This window comes from Atractosteus spatula, chromosome 5, assembly GCF_055471065.1.
Source record: "Atractosteus spatula isolate fAtrSpa1 chromosome 5, fAtrSpa1.hap1, whole genome shotgun sequence".
NCBI lineage: Eukaryota > Metazoa > Chordata > Actinopteri > Semionotiformes > Lepisosteidae > Atractosteus > Atractosteus spatula.
The window spans coordinates 17,354,964-17,373,876 of record NC_142710.1 but is presented as its reverse complement, the minus strand read 5'-3'; the positions used below and the strand labels follow the sequence as shown (position 1 = coordinate 17,373,876).

The window sequence follows — 18,913 nt, the reverse complement described above, 5'->3', positions numbered from 1 at the left end:
ACACAGGGGTATGTTTGTTTAATGTATGCATTCGATGGCATAGAAAAAAATCTTTTGAAATTGCAAATCAACATTAATGACCTTTTCTGGCTCCAAAATGATTTTGTGGGAAATCATTTTCTAAAACATTTGTATTCCGGAGGACAGTTTTAAATGATTTATAAATCTGAACATGCGTCTGATTTTAGAGGTGGTGAACTCTCGCTGTTCTGGGTTTGTTTTTTTAATCAAACTGTACAAGTTTGATTGAAGGAAGTTTTTAGCCGTTTTTTAAAAGAGAACGTGGTGACTGCGCGGTCATCATGTAATAATTCAAATATATAGTTTATGGAGTTGAAAGCTTTTTTTCCCATTAAATCTAATGTCTTTGGGACCTAAAGTATTACCTCCTCATGCTTTTAAATTGCCTGGACAACATCCATCTAAAAAAGCCATCTTTCTGTGTCCCTAGATCTTTAGGCTTCCGCGTGGAGGATATGGAATGCTCTCCAGACCTGCAAAGCCCTGCCTTAGGGACTGATCACAGACACTCCTGCTTAGACAAGGCCATGGTGATGGGTCAAGTGTTTGTGCAGCATAACTGTTTTATTTTTCACACCCTAAGTTATTTAGTTCTTTGATCTGAAACTGTAAACACCGAACCCTAACTGACCAAGGCCACAGCTGCTGCACTCATTTCGGCAGATATGAAATCACTGCAGTATATGTTTTGTCCCCAAGAGTGGAAAAGAACTGTCATTGAATTCATATTCTGCATTTTAAACTGAATTGGGGAGGGAAACATTTCACGTTTTCTCTATAAATGTAAGAATTTATCACTCAACAAGTAACTTTGATCATTCTCTGAATGTCATCTGGTGAAGCAGCAGACAGCACTGTCAATGTCATTGTTAAACAGCAAGGAAAAGCAGATGTAATGGCAGTCTGAGTCTGGTACAGTGATTTCAATGGTCTGGTGCAGTGTGATTTCATCGTCCTGGTGTTGTGTAATTTTTGCTGGTCTGGTACAGTGTGTTGACGATGTACAGTAGTACAGTGTGATATGGTGCAGAAAATGGTGGTCTGGAGTTACACGATGATGATTTTGTGACTTTTGTCATCTGATTCCGACAGCATGATAGGTCTAAATTTTTTTTAAATTTAGATCATGTACTTAATGATTTATTGGCTAGAATGGTCAGACCATACAGCCTCTCTTTTGACATGGTTGTCCTTATGTAGTTTTTTTATGACTTTTCTTTTACTTTGAGAAACTTCTCTTGCGTGAAACCAGTGTGACAGAGACTGTCACCGTGATCCTGTATACAACTGCTATGTTTGGGAAGGAGCTGTCACAAAATCTTCAGCCTGATCCACGATGACAAATGAGTATTCTGTTTCTGATTTTTCATTCTGTTTGGGTGAAAGGTCAGTTTGTTTTACTCATTGATCTCAGAGTTTGGGTTTGACTTCCATTTCAGGTTGCAATTTCAGTAGCTGTGGTTTATGCAGAGGCCAATCCAGTTTCCTTATATTTGCGTACAAAGTCAATGAATCTTTTAATGAGGTACATGTGTGGAGCTGCTTTTCAGTTGACTTGCTCACAGTGTTAATTGCTAACGGAAAGTAAGGCATTCGGTGTGCTCCATGATAACGGTGAAGGATTGCTTTAACACTATCAATCCGACATTCTGACCTATTGTCTAACATCAGTTTCGGAGTGAGATGCGGGGAGTTCTCCTTTAGTACTTTCTAGCTTTAATTAGAAGCTGTAAATAGAGATTTGATGAATAACCCCAAAAATGACATAGCTTTGGGGTCACACTTATCAATATCACCTGGTATTGTATTCAAATAGTGGCAGCCAGATAATGTGAAAAATGTTCTAGGATTGATCTGCAAGATGCATGCCTGTATAACGTTACACCCTTCATGTTATAACCTATTGTCATAACCCTAGCATGTATGATTACTAATTTGTCACTAATGGAGGCAATGGTTCTCCAGTGCAGCAATCTTAGTTTTAGTCTTCAGTTGGAATAAAGTCAATAAAATGCTCCATCACCGTTACTTTGTCAGCTGTCACATCAACATAACATAATACAAGGGACATTTGCTCCTGGTGATGCAGATAAGGCACACAAGAATCACTGCAATGTAGTTTGCTGTCTTAACTCCATCAATAATTGTTTTTCTCACTTTGGATGCCATCATTGAATCCAGGCTCACTCTGAATTTCAGAATACATCATGGCCATGTTATTGATTATTTTTGATGTGTCAGACGTGTGCTTGCATTGTAAAGTTGAATTTGACTAATATTTCAATTGATCCAAAATTTACCATTGCCATGTTTAAGAAGACCTGCATTCCTTCCATGAAAAGTAGTGTTTTGCTCCTCAAGGAGCAGAACAGTTGCTGTGATGCAGGCAGAACTGACTGTCAGTGTTTCTTCTCCCTGTTTATGTCTTGCTAAAGAGTAGAGTTTCTGATGTGTTTATAAGATGTTTCATGAGACTCCAACTCGCTCAGACACCTCCAGGCATTACTCCCCTCCTGTGCTAATTTGAGTTGAACAATTTACAAGAGAAGGAAAAAAACACATTGGAGGTCTTGCAGTGAGCCTGTCACGACTGTAGTCCCTCCCCCCTTAAGGGCGCTCCGGCCCTTTCACTTTGTACTTGACTTTGTGCACCTGTCTCCTGTTCCCAGTCCACCTTAAAAGCCAGGTGCTGACGTTAATCCCGGCTCTGCATCTGATCTCCGTATCGTGCGAGTCCGGGACCTGGAAGCGCCTGGTCCCGTTAAGGTTTTAATCTCTGTTCCCGTTCCCGTTCCCGTTCCCATTCCGCCAGTTCTGAAAATCTAGTTTTTATCTTGTCTGTTTTTGGATGGACTTCCGGTTTTGGACTATTGCTTTCGTTTTGGATTCCCCCTTTGGATTTCTACTGGATTGTTTGCCCCGGACTCACCCCCCTGGACACCAGCGCACCAAGGTCACGCCCCCCTGTGTCGAACCCCGATTCCTGCATGACTTTTCCCCCCAGTGTTTCCTCACTATTCCGGATTGTGTCGTCCGCATAGGGTCCGAAAAGAACTGTTTGTTACAGAGCCATTTACTTGCAATACTTTCTCGGTTTGCCCATATCTTCTTATGTAACACCTCTGAAAATGTAACAACATTCTTACTACACATTTTCAGAGGCACCTATCCACAATTAATCCTCTGGCTGGATGACTTTATCATACATGTCATGTAAATCACAATACTGACAGCATTTCATGTCATGTTCAACATAGGGTTGGGCGATATGGCCTAAAATTTATATCACGATAAAATTTTAATTTTGGACAGTAATGATATATATCACCATATAGAATTTGTTCTCATAATTTCAATAGAACATGCTTTAAAAGGAGTACAAGACTTGGAGAGTAAGGTTTTATTGCCTGGAGTTAACTATTAGGTTATTATTAACTGTTGGTTAGCTACTGTGTTATTCCTTTAGTATTTTTGAAATTTCACATTGAACTGAAGTAGAAGTCAGCATAGTTAGCAGATAACCGCTTTCCGCTCGTGGTCTGACCTTTTAAATCCGAACCATTTCCAAACAACCGATGAAGCACCCTTCTTTTCAACAATTCCGTCGCTTGTTCCCGTCTCGCTAACGCCGCCTTTCTCCATTTCTCCGTGGATTTGTGTGTGCAGACGGACACACTGAACACGTGCGTTTGTTTTCACGGAAAAGGGAGGAGGATGCCCGCGTGTTTTTATTGGCTGCAATGACCTCAAATGCGTCATAAACCGGACGTCTGAACCACCTTTTTGCGACAATGCTGGCAGTGCAATCTATGTAAACGTCAGAATCCATTCCCTACTGGTATAAACGGTATAGCCAAATCCATATCGTGGCACATTTCTACCGGTATAATGTCTATACTGGTTATACCGCCCACCGCTAGTTCAACAGTTGATCACTGTAAATTTCTAAAGTCCGTTGTCATTGCCTGGTGCTAATAATGCTGATCTTAGCATCCCCACTGTTGTCACTGTTGTCTCACTGCTTTGTGTGTTCTTTGCTTTTTGACTCCTTTGGAACCACAGACCTCTCTAACATATATTCCAATGTCACATTCATCTCCTCTTTCTTCCTTTTTTTCTGCTGGTGCTTACATTTTTCATTCAGTAGCCCACAAAGCTATGCATGCAAACACCCACCCATTGCATTTCCCTCACAACACTACATTTAGCGCTCAGACGCTGAATGCGGAATAAGCTGTTATTCACGGTTGTGCTTGATGCTTGCTGGTAGGTGTTGCCACCATCATGGTGTCTAAGTGGCCTCCAAACTGTGGGTCCTGGGAAAGTCCCCCATTCACATTACCCTCAACCCCAACCTCAGCTCTCTGAGCAACTTTAGAAAAGTTCTTCTGAAAATCTAAATAGACCTTGTGCTTAGGAGGAATACTTGCCTGCACCACATTCAGATATTTAATATGAATTCAATGGAATATTCAGTAGTGTATTCAGCTGTGTTTTTAATGAATATTTGTGAGCTGGACAACCATAACCTCAACCACATCTGCTCAGATTTCTAACCCAGGGTGTGAAGCTCCACCATAACCTGTCTTAGTGAAGCAGGTTGAACCAGTAATCAAAATATAATATAATTACTTCTGTCAGTCTGTCTTAATCAGGGTTGTCTTAACTACTGAGAGACATTTAAACATGAAGACCTTCTTCTGTGGGAAGATTACTCTCTGTCCCTTTTTATTTATGAGTGCACAGTTCTTTATTGCAAACTTGGCATACTTAAAAAGTGCTTAATTGTATGATAAAATAAACAGGCTTACATTAATCACAACTTTCCCAAACCGAGGAAACATCATTTATTCTTATTCTCATGTGCAAAGAAACTATTTTTACCCAGCTGTGCTTTCATCATTTTGTGGCATTGTTTATAGCTCAACAGCTGGAGTGACATCATTGAGGAACTAAAAACATGCACATCATGAAAGCATCTTTGGAACCAAACTAATGCACCTCTGAGGTCTTCCCCTAACAAGGATGTGTGAGTCAAGAGTTGAATGGAACAAGGCCAGTCATTAACTGAGATCATGCATTCCTTTGGGAGGATATGGGTGTATCACAGCTTTCAGTTGTTTTACATGCTAAATTTGTGGAATTATTTTGTAAATCTAAATGCAGTTTATGTTTTGAAACGTTTTCCATAATTCACTTGTCATGATGTGTCACTATTCTTTTGCTCTTTACCAGAAGCAAGATGACTTTCATCACAGCCTTCACTCTTCTTTGTTTTTTCTCAGCTTCAGAAACACAGCAGTAGTAAAATAATAGTTTCTCTTCTTATTTCCAAGCCTACAAAAGCCTACAAAGCTAACTTTTACAAGTAAACAGCAGAAGTGTTTTCTGTACTGCCAGTGGATTAAATCCCTTCCCCGGACCTTGACAGAACTTGGACAGTCTGAGATGTGTGTAATGACAGTCAATTAACTTGTCTTCAGGGCTGCTGATTGAGGTGAGCTAGTAGTGAGATCCAAGACTGCAGATCAAAACATTCTAATTAATAATTACAATTATTTTTCTTTCACAGCTGGTGCTTTCTTGAGCCTTTCTGCTTGGTTCTCTGTGCTCGTTGTGCAGTTTCTTCCAGGAAGGCCTCTCTTTCAATCATTGTTATCATAAGTTGAATACTTTTTTCGTTTCTTAGAGGAAATTGTGTCACATGATCAAAGTACAGTGTTTCCTTCTAGGTATTTAGCATTAGTCAGAAAATTATCACACATTTACAAATTATTTTATCCTTGGCGAAGCAAAAAATCAAATCATCTCAACTAATATCTAGCACCTTTTTGAAATATTCTTCTAATTGCTTGAAATGTTTAGTATAAGAGCTTCAAAGTGATACAATCTGAAGTTTTAAAGACGATTTTGACTGTAATATGTTGTAGAAAGTATTGACTTTTTTTTCCCCAGAGTTTATACACAGCTGTTTCAAGAAAGATACTTGCTGTTTTTGTAAACCATTACAGGAAATGTCCTGGAACTGCTCAAGAATTTTGTGTGCATTTGTATAATATACAGCAAACAAATCTAATACATCAGTACATTATTTGCAATAGATATTTCTGTATGTTTATAAATGTTTATCCACTGGCTTTGTGTTGTGTTGCTAGGGGTATGTGTTGTTAGCACAAGCACCAGCCTCAGGATGAAACATTCCTTAGAAGGTCTAAAACAGGCTTGGAGGATCGACTTCAGTGATTTGTAAATACCAGGACACAGGAGTTGAGTTATACTAAACATGTAGATAATCTATTCAGAAGGTAGCATTTTAAAGACCCATTTCTACTTTGCCTTGTAAGGCTTTGATTTAAATTCTATCTATGCTGGGGATTAAACGCCATAGCCTTCTGTTTGGGTATCTGGGATGCTACACTTCACATCTAATGAAGATGAATTTCCCCTTCAGCAGGCTTGTCAACAGGCACAGACACACATATGAAAGACCACTCTGCTCAGCAACAGTTGAGGTTGACAGTTGAACTAAGTAATTGTAGACCAGTAAGTCATATTCCTGTTATATACAGTATGTAAGGTTTGGGACGCAATGATTAGAAACTAAACTAGAGGAATAACTGTATGAAAGTAGGATTGGATTGAATAGGATAGTCAGCATGGACTTAGAGAAGGTAGACATTGCTGAAATAATGTGTTACAGTTCTGTGAACAAGGAACCGTAATAATGGATACAAACATAACATAAAATATTTAGATTTTCAGGGGAATGATAAAGTTCCATATAAAAGGTTCATTTTTAAACTGAAAGCTGTAGGCATACAAGCTAATGCATGAATGTGGGTAGATAGCTGGATAATGGCTAGAAAACAGATATGGTTGAATCCAGAAAAAAGGGTGATAGAATGCCACCAGGCTTTGTATTATTTATTGCTACTTTTAGTAATTTCATGCTTAATAAGACTTGTAGACTACTAGTTCAAAGACTGTAGAAGTGGAAAATCAAAGGACTGGGCAAAGACTTGCTTAGGTGACAATTCATAAATAGAAGACAAAACGGTGTTGCATACTGGTAGGTACTGAAACTATAAATATAAAATGAAATATGAAAATAAACATTTTCCTGTCTTTAAGGTGTATAAATCCCTTGTATACATGTTGGGTAGGGCTTTTTGTGCACTGGTCGGTTATGTTTCATGTTATTCTTTGTAATATTCACATAATCGTGACTGGCTTCAGAGGATCTGAATCATGGATGTGCAGAATGCCAAATAATAAAATCAATCATGTGATAAATTTGATTTGGTATTGTTTAGATGGACTCATACAAATGGATTTGATTTTCAAAGTCTTTGATAGTATAGAATTTATATTGTTATTATAGCTCCTATATTTCATCAATGGTTATATATGTGCACGCTGAAACTATATAACACAAATACATTTTTGGTGTATTATGTATATTATATATCTTTTAATTATGTCAAATATCATGTGGATACTGTAAATATTTCTATAAAACATTATTTGTGGGAAGAAATGGCTTTGACATTCAAAATTTTATTTTCCTTCAGGTACTTTCAGAACCCGTTAATTGTATAGTAGCCTCCAAATTTATTCATACACTAGACGAAATGTAACTAAAAGAGTATTTAGCAAAGAAACTGATTTTAATCCTGCTGTTCAAAATTTCCCCAGTAAAAATCTGATAAAAATATAGGAAAAGTAGTTCTGAATACAACAATAAAATATGCAATTTTATGGTTATATTTCTAAATACCCAATGTTGAAAGGTATTCACAATCTTAAAAACACATCCTTTGGTAGTTTTATAAAGCATCAGAAAGTTTCTAGAAGCTTCTGGGCATCACCCTGATTGCTGCTGTCTGTTAAAGGAGGCTGACCACAGAAGTAGAAAACTCAGAAACACAACATTACAGTGGATGTCAGGGAATTGTCCAAAGAGGATGAAGGTTATTGGCCATTATTGACTCTACTGATGGCTACAAAAAAGTCTATAATTGCTTCCAGTTTGTGGAATGGCGTCCATTATCAAAATGTCAAAGATGAATGATTACTACTCCAGTATAAAAAGGACGTTTGGAACATTTTACCCAAATCTGTGGTCCAAAAAATAGTGTGGTAATACAACTCACACTCAAGGGCAACAATTGGGAATCTTCAAAAACTCATTTATGTCAGACCGATAGCTGCTACAAATGGTTAACATTGCTGCATTGTAGCACTGGGGACCTGGGTTCAATCCCAGACCTGGAGCACTGAGTGAAGTTTGTATGTTCTCCTCTTGTTCACTTGGGTTTCCTCTGCGGTGGTTTGGTTTCCTCCTGCAGTCCAACGACATAATGGTAGGTTCATTGGATTTTGGGAAGATTGGCGCTGGTGTGAGTGCGAGTGTGAATGGCTGTGTGTGTGAGTTGTGATGGACTGGCGTCCCATCCATGGAGTATCCTGCCTTGCGCCTGTTGCTTGTCGAGATGGGCTCTAGCTCCCTTTCTGGTTATGAAACATAAATCAAGTGTTTGGACAGTCTCACCAGAGGACATGCCTTCTGCATCTCCTGATCCCAGTGTCTGAGGAATAAAATGATTTACAAAGTTTGCCAGATTAGAAAAATCTGCTGCCTTCTGTCTCCAGCTCAAGTTTTCACAACTTAATGATAGGATAAGCAATACAAGCTCAGTGACCAACCAGATGGTCACTGAGTCAGTTGGTCACCAATCAGCCTTCTTGTTTGGCCACCTCTAGTAGAATGTTTCTTGTATGAGCTGGAGAGAGCAGATCACATGCACAGACTGCACAGGCAGGAGATCCTGGAAAGTGTGAAATATTCCTCATCAGAATCTATTAAAGGGCTACAGGAATCATCTCCTGGAGGTTAACCGGGCCACAAGAGGGTTTGCAGTATAGAGATTGATGGGCTATGAATAGATTTGAGTACATGTCAAAAAGTCCTATAAGTCTTTAGATTTTGATTTATTTGTAACAGAAAATGCTGAGTGTGCACTTTAATTTTCAAGCTAAATCGCCTTTTAGTTACAGTTCATCAAATGTATGAATAAACTGTAGCAGTTGCTTGATGAAATAGGTTTCTTGAGCTGTGTAGACAAGTAAAGGATTATTTAATAGTGATAGAACATGTGCAAACGGAAACTTCAATTCATTTTTATTTGAATTCCAGGTTTGTTTCTAATTATGCTTCTGCATTCCTCCCTCAAATTGAGCTGCCAGAAAGCACTCAAGGCATTTCTGGGTCAGATTTGTCAGACATTGCATAATAATTGGACACTCTCGGGGGCTGATACCTTGCCAGTGTCTTGACAGGACAGCTCACAGAATTGTTCTTTGAATTACAGGAAGCAGTAAAGTTTATTTTGAATAGCTTCTTTGTGGCCGAAAAGTCCTGAGCATCAATAGAGCGTATTTTAGTCTATACTAGGAATATTGAATGCCTCTGTCTGCTCCACAACTATTTTGGCTTAAAAAAAAGACTTTACGAATTCCAATATCTCAATTTCTCATTCCAGCATGAAATAAGGTTTGCCTGAAGTAGGCTTGGCATAAGATATGTTTTGGAAAGGAGATTTTCTGGATACAGTACTGTAGAGAAATAGGTGTTATGTGGTGGCACTACATCGGTAAGATGAAATAGAAAACCACAGTACATAAAGTAAGAGATCCTTTATTTTAAAAACAACCAATAACAACAATTATTTTAATAAATTAAACTGTTTGCTAATGTTCCTGAAAAGTTTTTGTTCTGTGCTACAGTCAGTAAAGGCTACATGGCATAATATTGAATATTTTTTTTCTTGAACTTAAAACTTTTTCACACATTTTAGATTTAAAAACAAAACATGAATTTGTTCTTTTCACTTTTATTACATCATAACAGGAGCCATAATTACTATGTGCCTGGGTATTGATAACTTGGAACTTGGCCATCCTAGGGGGCATGTTTCAGAGTAAATGAATGGCAAAAATGTAACTAACTAAAATTGTATTAATCAGACTTGCAAGTTTTGCAAATGATATTCAGTTGTAAAAGTCTCCCTCTTTTCAAATTCATAAAGATGCAAACTTTGTTAAAATGCAATGTTTCTGCAATCAGCTGAAGAAATTGATGTAGGGTTTAATTTAAAAACAAAAGTACTCCTTATCACAAATTCTGATTTTGAGTCTGATGTCCTTGTAATCATGTTTAACTCAAAGCTGTAACTTAAAATTATGTTACTTAATTTTTAAATCTTGTTATAAGAGTAAAAAAATGTTTATTAAGTTAATTTCCAAAGTAAAAAATCCAGCCCTAAATATGAATATTTTTCCTTTTTCCTGTTCCTTGCAGTGCATAGCCTGAGGCAGCTGTGGAGGAACAGCCAGACATTGTTTATACTGTGATTGAAATGTCTTTTGTCAACCATGTCAAAAGCCAAATAAACTAAAAAACGAAGTCCGTGCCCAGCAACTCTGAAAGTGGAGGTTTCTGTCCATATATGTGTTTAACTGTAATTAATAAATGTGAGCAATACTGTGAACAAAAGGGGTGTTTGTTTACAGTGTTACAACTACTGTACTGTGTATGCAGAGAATTGCAGTATTCCTTAATATAACCCGAGCCTAAGCTATATTTAACTTGAAATTGACTATTTATCAGTCTGACAATCTACAAACTATGGAATAAGTGGATTATTGTTTTTTTAGCTGGAAACAGGGATGCGGGTTCTTTTATGCAATATTTGTAGTTTCAGCCCGTAATTCTCATCTGTTGCCAGGGTTATCTACATTTGTCACTTCAATCTCAATATCCTTTAGGAAACCCATGTATGTTTTTCTAAGTCTAACATGATAATGCAGTTACTCTTCCATGTGCCATTCTTCAGTGCTTTCCTTTATGTATTCGTTACGTAAATAACATTTGTCATTTGTAATTATTGCTGGGAAACCAGACTAAGAAACAGACACATTGAATGTACTGTAAGATTTGAAAGTGACATTGATGTAATTGTACTTTGTTTCGCTTATGTGGGCCAGTGCACAGTTTTTCTTTACCTGACCAGTGATCTCTAGGAGGCTTAAAAGAAAGGTTCAAGATGATGGCAGATACCTGTAATCTATTTATACAGTAGCTCCCCAATCAGCAGGTTGCTAGTAGTCCAGTTTTCAGCAGCTTCTCAAAAGTGTTAGAACAATATTAATTATTAATTGTTCTTTAGATTAATTTTTACCAAGAGAGGGAAAATACATTTTTAATGTTTTTTTGCATTTGCTTAAAGACCTGCAATAGGTGAACATCAAAGTCAGTTTATATCACAGACTGTGCACATGACGATGTGTTTTCATCTGAATTTATTTTGCCATATTTGTTGGCTTTTAGTACTGTACTCACTAAATGCATTTTTGAGGTTACTAGCAGGCCCCATACTTCTACAGATGCACAAGTGACTGTACTGTTAATTTTTATTCTAACTCCTATAATTTGAAAGAACATAAATGTTCAATGGCAAGGACAGGGCATTCAAACCACTACAGTATCACATCTCTGCTCCAACACTGGTCTTCCGTATCTATTCTACTCACTGTAAAAAAGGTTTTTGAAGCAGACGTGCACAGAATGTAACTGCATCTTTTGAGTCATGGCCTTATGTATTGTGTGAAGGCTCTTTTCTGTGGTGTCGCAATTCATTTTTTCCACAGCAGAAAACCATTATTCCATTTCATGTAAGTGGTTGACAATGTCTCCCTGATAATTTCTTCCAGGTGGATGAGATTTACCATGATGAGTCACTGGGAACAAACATCAATGTGGTTCTTGTTCGGATGATTATGATTGGATATCGACAGGTGAGGATTTTTTTGTTCCTTCTTGGTGTTGACCTAGAGTAAACATAATTAACTTTCATGAAAGCATAACCTGAAAGTCTAAAGTGTATAGCACAAAGATAAAAGATGTAACCAACAGTAAATATCCTCATGTGAGTAAGTACTGTATGTGAACTCTTAGATTCACTAATGACGAGCAGCAGCAGTGTCTTCAACTAGACATCCTTGCAAATTTCTGCCAATTCACTCTGGGTCTGCTATTAAATTTAATTGGGTATAGATTCAAACTTTGACCTACATTTACAGTATCTACTACCCTGATACGGTAAATACTGTAAAATGTGATTACTTCTAACTCCCTACCTCAGGAGGATAAGGAAAATATTAGGGTTACCCAAGGAAGCTCTTTAGTCCAAGTCAGCCTTTTTTCCATTTAATCAGGATTTGATCAAATATAAAGAAGTGCCTCCTGTCCTCAGTGTTGATTAGACTTCCACTTAGGTTCTGTTTGTGTTCTCTGGTCTGTTTCTGTGCTTATCCAGAAGAAGTCCAGTAGGTTGACTCTGTCAATTCACTTGGTGATTGTAAATACTTAAATTAAGTGTCATTTTAGTCTCCTCTGGTAAAAACAACAAAAAAAAGATTCCTTTGTTTAAGTAGAAAGTTATATTTGGTTGCTCTTTCACAGCAACACGGACTAAAACTGGTCATCGTGGTGTCGAAATTGTACATCAGAAATCTCAATATGGATAGATACTGTAATCTGAGTGTCTATACAGAATCTCACATTCAGATTTTGAAAGGATAGTTTTTACATTCTTAGCAACTTCACAATAAAACAGTATATGTTTGTTTGCACTGAGCTTCTGGACCATAGCTTCCACAACATTTGTGAAAAAAAATGTAAACACTAAAGCATAAGGTACAAAGAGTTGTTTCTTTAGTAAAATATCGGGAAAGGTATACAGCCCCTGCAAAGAAAGATTAATGTCATCCAGGCTTGGACATTGTAACGAACAGTTCTTTCCGGACCCTATGCGGACGACACAATCCAGAATCGTGAGGAAACACTAGGAAAAAGTCATGCAGGAATACGGGGATGAAAACAGGGGGGCGTGTCCAAAGTGCGCTGGTGCACGGGGGAGGTGTGGCCGAGGCAAACAATCCAAAAGTAATCCACAGAGGGAATCCAAAAACGCAAGAAAGTCCATAGCCAGGAGATCCATCCAAACAAGGAATTAAAACCATGAACCGGGTCGGAACAGGCGGACAGGGAACGGGAACAGAGATTAAAACTTTAACGGGACCAAGCGCTTCCAGGTCCTGGACTCGCACGGTGCGGAAACCAGATGCAGAGTCAGGATGAATGTCAGCGCCTGGCTTTTAAGGTGGGCTGGGAACAGGGGTCAGGTGCACAGAATTAAGTCTGAAGTGAAAGGGCTGGAGCACCCTTAAGGAGGAGGGACTATAATCGTGACAGACATGATCTCTACTAATCAAAGCAGTTCATTAATCTGGTCTGTTCTCCCTGGTATTTTGAATACCACCAAGAGTTAAGGGACCACCAAGTATATAGACTTTCTTCCCACCAAGAGCTCCAGCAGTAGGGGATTAGTTTTTCCACTTGACTTCGAACTCATGGCAGACCTGAATCAATTGTGACAGCCTTGCCAACATGAATAGAAATGTACATCATCACATTTGAAAATCTTGATCCTGTCTCACAGAAGAGTGCGGAGGTCACAGGAGACAGGGGATAAAATCCTCTAAAATTATATTACCCTGTGTGTTCATAACTTAATTTTGTGTGGTCGAAAGTCTGGGGGCAGCTCACATCATGACACATAAGTGTTCATCAAGTTTGAGGAGTGAGACACATTGTTGGTGTAATAATGCTAAATGCTTTGGTTGAACTCTGTGACTCCCAAGGGGAAAAAAAAAGATCAAAAAGTCTCCAGAATAATTAGGTTTTCTGGTTCAGACTTTAATAATTGTTTGATACCAGTAGCAATATTGATTGTGCACGAGCAAGGCATAATCTTAAGAGCATACTGTATTTGTAGGATGCACAGCAATTTTTGTTATTTCGCAACAATGCAAAAAACAAAAATATCAAGAATTGATTGAAAGTGTAGCGGAGCTAGTGTGGTGACGTCATCGCCCTCACTGCGCGTACCAGGGACCTCAGCTGCCTGGGCTGAGGGAGGTCTCCTTTAGCTCACGCGGTTGGTGCCCTGTTGCGGTACGCCGGAGACCCGGGTTCGCGCCCCAGGTGTGGGGACAGAACGGGTGGCGGGGGGCACGACTCCATGCGGAACCGTGAAGATCACAATAGTATAGTTATAGTGATTTATTATATATGCACAGGAAGCAAGAACTTAAAAAGGTGACAAGCAAGAGGAGGCCTATCTACCCTTTTTGGTAGTAGCTAATTGATCACAGTAACAGCAACTGTTTCTTGAAATTAAACAGGCTTTTGGCCTCAACAGCATGGCTGGGTGCCTTGTTGTTTGTTGTTTCAAATATAGCAGATTACACTTGTGTCCTCTGGTTCATTTTTCACCGTTCATTCAGACAGTCTGCTAGATTGACCTTGAAAAATGGATCAGGTCTCCTCATAGTCTTCTCTGTTCAATACTTAACATGTCCAGTTCTTTACCTTTTCAGTATAGGACATTTAATTAAGCCTTTTCTCTGGACTGACTCAAGAGCAGCAATACTGTAGCTTTCCTATAACATTGAAAGCAAAATAGAACATAATATTTTAAGTAAGATCTTATTAGTACAATTTTCTTACAACATTTTATCCAACAACACATTTCTCCAAGTTCATGATTTTGTATTTATTTGTTTTGTGACGTGCATGAGTTATTCTACCTTGTTATTAAAATTAAGCCATCTAACTCATTTCAGTTGTGGGATTTCTGAAAAAGAGACACTCTTGTAATACAATATACACTTCGACTCCAGCACTTTTCATAATGTCAGTTTATCTTCCTAAACATTAGTAATGGATTTCTGAGTTCGTCAGAAATGAATTTCTAAACTTGAATGGAAAAAGTTTTGACATCAAAGATTATGTTTAATGTCACAGGCGTCACTGGTAATGGAACAATAAACAGGATTGCTTTTTTTTCCCTTTTAAATTAAAGCCTTACAGTAGAAAACCACTTCTTCCTTGTAAAAAGCTTTTCCTAGTATTTCAGCAAGGTTAAGCTTGTTACGGAGCGCCAGGAAGAACCCTGTGCAGGTCGGTTCTGTGGACGAGAGCGAACAAATCCAAAGGCGAAGTCGGTGAGGCAAGCAGTGCCAGGATCCTGAGCAGGAGAAGGGCTTATTCACTGAAGGTCTTCAGGAAGAAGGGGCGCTCAGGAAAACAGCAGGCTGTTCAGTACCAAGCAGTGAAGTGCGGGTTGATGAGGGTTTAAATAGAGGGTCATGTGCGGAATGTTAATTGGTAATTAACGAGGTCCGGCTGTGCCCGTAACAAAGCTGCTTTGAATTAAAGTGAACATGGCGTAAAGACAATGGAAAACTTCCAGCTGTGCATTTTGACTGCATCTTCTAGAACTGAGGCAGTATAGCTAGAATCTGTCTTCATGTGGTGTACAGTATTAAAAAAAAAATGTTTGATCTTCAGACTGTCCAAGCTTCCCCAGCAACATCAAATGGTGTCATCAAATGCTAAATATAAATGTGAATAGCTTCTCAGTCCATAGCAATTGACAGCTGTGTTCCATACTGATCTTGCTTTTGGTGGGTGATGGTATGTGGTGATGGATGGGTCTGTCAGGGGGGTGAGATGTGGAAGAGGAAAGGAACACGCATGTGTTTCATAATGGCTGAGCTCACACTGACCTGACAGGGTCTTCACACGTTCTTCAGAACTTCAAAACGACTTATGTGAAAACTCATATATACATAAAACATTGATACATGTGGCTTTGTTCTTAATTAAGCTTTTAGTTGATAATTATGAAATAAATACAATGTCTTCTTTTTTCTTTTATGAGTTCTCTCATGTAAGGTGTCTCATGGGTACACGTTCACATCCCAGTGGCTTTCCCCAGTTCACTGAGCAAAGCACAAATCCCTAGCGTTTACTTTAGCCAAGTAAATTGCATTGCAAAAATGCAGATGGCCACTTCAAGAGCACCATTTCCAAAGTGTGCACTACTGAAATCCCTTCTGGTTTGGACCTTCTGATTTTTCATCCAACTTGATGGTAAACAACTTTATGAGTCTCTTTGTAGACTCCAATTTAATGTTGTAGTTAGGTTCCTGACATAGTAAGTAGGTATGTCCCTTTTCAGGCCATAAAGGCCCATGGGGGAATGGGGGCAAGTGCCACCATTTTCTTGACCATCCGACACTGGAGGTGGAGGTGATTTGGTCAGCATCACGCTCTGGTCAGCCTGTTACCAGAGCTCCACTCCTGACATAGTGCATATCACTTAAATCATGTATAATCAGTAAACCACCCTTAGACCCTCCTATTCCCCTCCCTTAAACAAGATAAATCAATCGTAAGCATTTTAGTATAGTATATGTATGTATGCAGTTTAAAGTATTACGAAAACAGTAATATAGCAAATACAGTACTGTATACGAAATAGCTCAGGTGTGTGCTGCCCCAGATTTGAATGTGAATTATTAGATTTTTTATTTATTGTTTTGGCGCTGACTGTGTATACACAAATAAATTGCATGAAAGTATTTCACGTAAAATGCAAGTCTACTTTATGTACTTTTAAGGAGATATGGGTGGGCCCTGTAGAGTTATGTACTGGGAATGCTGAATTCACACCTGATTTTGATGGTGTCCCACCTGAAGAAGACTCCACAGCCAAAATGGTGTGTCTTCTTTCTTTTCCTTTCAACATGGAATAAACCTTTACCTGTTCGTTTGCAGCTCTTGCACGCTGACGCAGCTCCCTACAGTACTCTGTCATGGAAGGTGTTGTTTGTTTGTTCCCGGCAGTCCATCGGTCTGATCGAGCAAGGGAACCCCTCTCGGAGTCTGGAGCAGGTCTGTCGATGGGCTAACGCCCAGCAGCGCCGAGACCCAGACCATGCAGAATATCACGACCATGCCATCTTCCTGACAAGGCAAGACTTTGGTCCCGCAGGTATGCAAGGTACTGTATTTCTCTCGATCGAGGCCTGTGCAGACTGAATGACGATGAATATCTGCTTCTCTTCACAAGGGTTGGCTTCAAGTCTTGCTCAGGTAAGGTTTCTGGAAACTTACGGGATGCCACATGTCAGGTCATCCAGTTTTTAGCCGAAAGTGGCCCTCATTCGAGAGTTATAGTATTTTTCCAGCACTTTGCCGACTGGGCATTGGTGCCAACCACTAGAAAACTGTACAATTGTTTTGAAAATGAAAAGAAGGTTTTGGCATGTAGAGGAAAAAGGAAATGTATGATTGGTCCTAACATAACATTCATGTGGTACTGTACATCTGAGAATTGCATTAAGCAGACGTACAGTATGTCGGCCTTGACTGCATTTTCCCCTTTGTGTCTTTTGGGTATCCATCCTATGTTAATGAAAACATTTTTGTACTCTTCTTTGTGTTTTGTTCCCTGAATTAGCTAAACTCCTTCCTCTGTATGACATCAATGTAACAGAATGTCTTGTATGTATATATTGACTCTAATCTCTAAACCTTGAATTTGTACAGCCCACTTGCATTTAATTATTATTATTTTACCAATTCACTTAAATGCCGTGTCTCTTTGGTGGCGTTTTTGTTCTCGTAAACCCGTGTTGGACTTCTTGCATGATTGATTCAAAGAATACACAGTAGCATAAGACATTTGCTGCCTACTATTCATAGCTCAGCGGAGACTTATTTTTAATTTCACATAATCATTTTTTATTAGCAAAATGGTGTGTGGGACATTTATGTGGAAGTAGATGAATATGTGGTAAGTGGAGTTAACAGAGTAGAGAGGGAGTGTAATTTGTCTCACAAGAAGAAGCAGTCTATAAATTAGCCAGGAATTCAGTGCTGTTTGTCAGTATAGCTAAAACATCAGACAGGGTCTTTGGAATTGTGGTGTAAATGATATGGCATGTTGAGAACTTAAAAAAGCAGAAGCAGCACACATTAGTTCAATTCTAAAATTTACTTGTCATAACCTGAATATTTTAATTGCTAAATTACATCATCCCAGGGAGAGAAAACATCGTAATTAAATTTTAACACAGCAGCTTAAGTAATATTTGTTTCTAAGTTTAAAGTCTTAGGTTTAATTCACTCTTTGTTCTTCTTGCACGCTCTCAGAGTCTGAAAGACTCCAATGGCTTTGTTGTTGTCATACTTGGTGTTGCCATAGTTTCAGCTGTATTTTGGTCATAACAGCCTAGTCTCTAGGACAGTGAGGCTTGGTTGGGCTTTGCCCTCTATTCCAATGGAGCACTCTTTCAGGCAGGAAGGCAAACATTACACTAATGTGCAAGAGGATTTATCCAAAGATAGTGTATTATATTTTTAAGTTTAGTAGATGGAGTGAAAACATTTTTAGAGACATACCTACAGATGTTTTTTTCACAAGCACAATCTAACTTAGCATAGAGAATATATTTGAATTTGCTTTTAGAGTCTTAATGGGAAAAATACTTTGTAAGCTCAGCAATGTTGATGTACTGTACTTCACAGTACACAGAGAAATTTCTCTTTGCAGGTGTTGTAACCTTTTATAATTTGTCTAAAGATATTGTGGGGGATTAAAAAAATATATTGAGCATGGGATCCATTAATCTTTCGGATTTCTTAGGCGTTCAACACATAAAAATAAATTTTAAACCATAATTGAGTCATAATAACGCTTAAGCCAATATTCTGTGTGTTACAGTATGCTGTTGACCTGGGGAATGCAGCTATGAGGCAGGAGGAGGAATCCGATCACTAGTTCCGTGTGGCAGAAAGCAGACATGCAGAGCAGGAGATACGCTGGGCAGACAGGCAGAACAAGGGATGTGCTGGGCAGACGGGCAGAGCAGAGGAAAGGCTGCACAGCCAGACAGATCAGAGAGATTGCTGTATACG

The 18,913-nt window shown here is 38.7% G+C and overlaps 1 protein-coding gene across 1 annotated transcript in view; it reads left to right on the top strand.

Annotated features, from left to right (window-relative positions):
* The window catches only part of adamts14 (ADAM metallopeptidase with thrombospondin type 1 motif, 14), a 67,181-nt gene that overhangs the window by 31,073 nt on the left and 17,195 nt on the right, over positions 1-18,913 (top strand). Inside the window, exons 5-6 of the mRNA XM_088916792.1 lie at positions 11,794-11,877; positions 16,838-16,994. Of these exons, the coding sequence (XP_088772918.1) occupies positions 11,794-11,877; positions 16,838-16,994 (241 nt within the window). The remainder of the gene's footprint in view (positions 1-11,793; positions 11,878-16,837; positions 16,995-18,913) is intronic.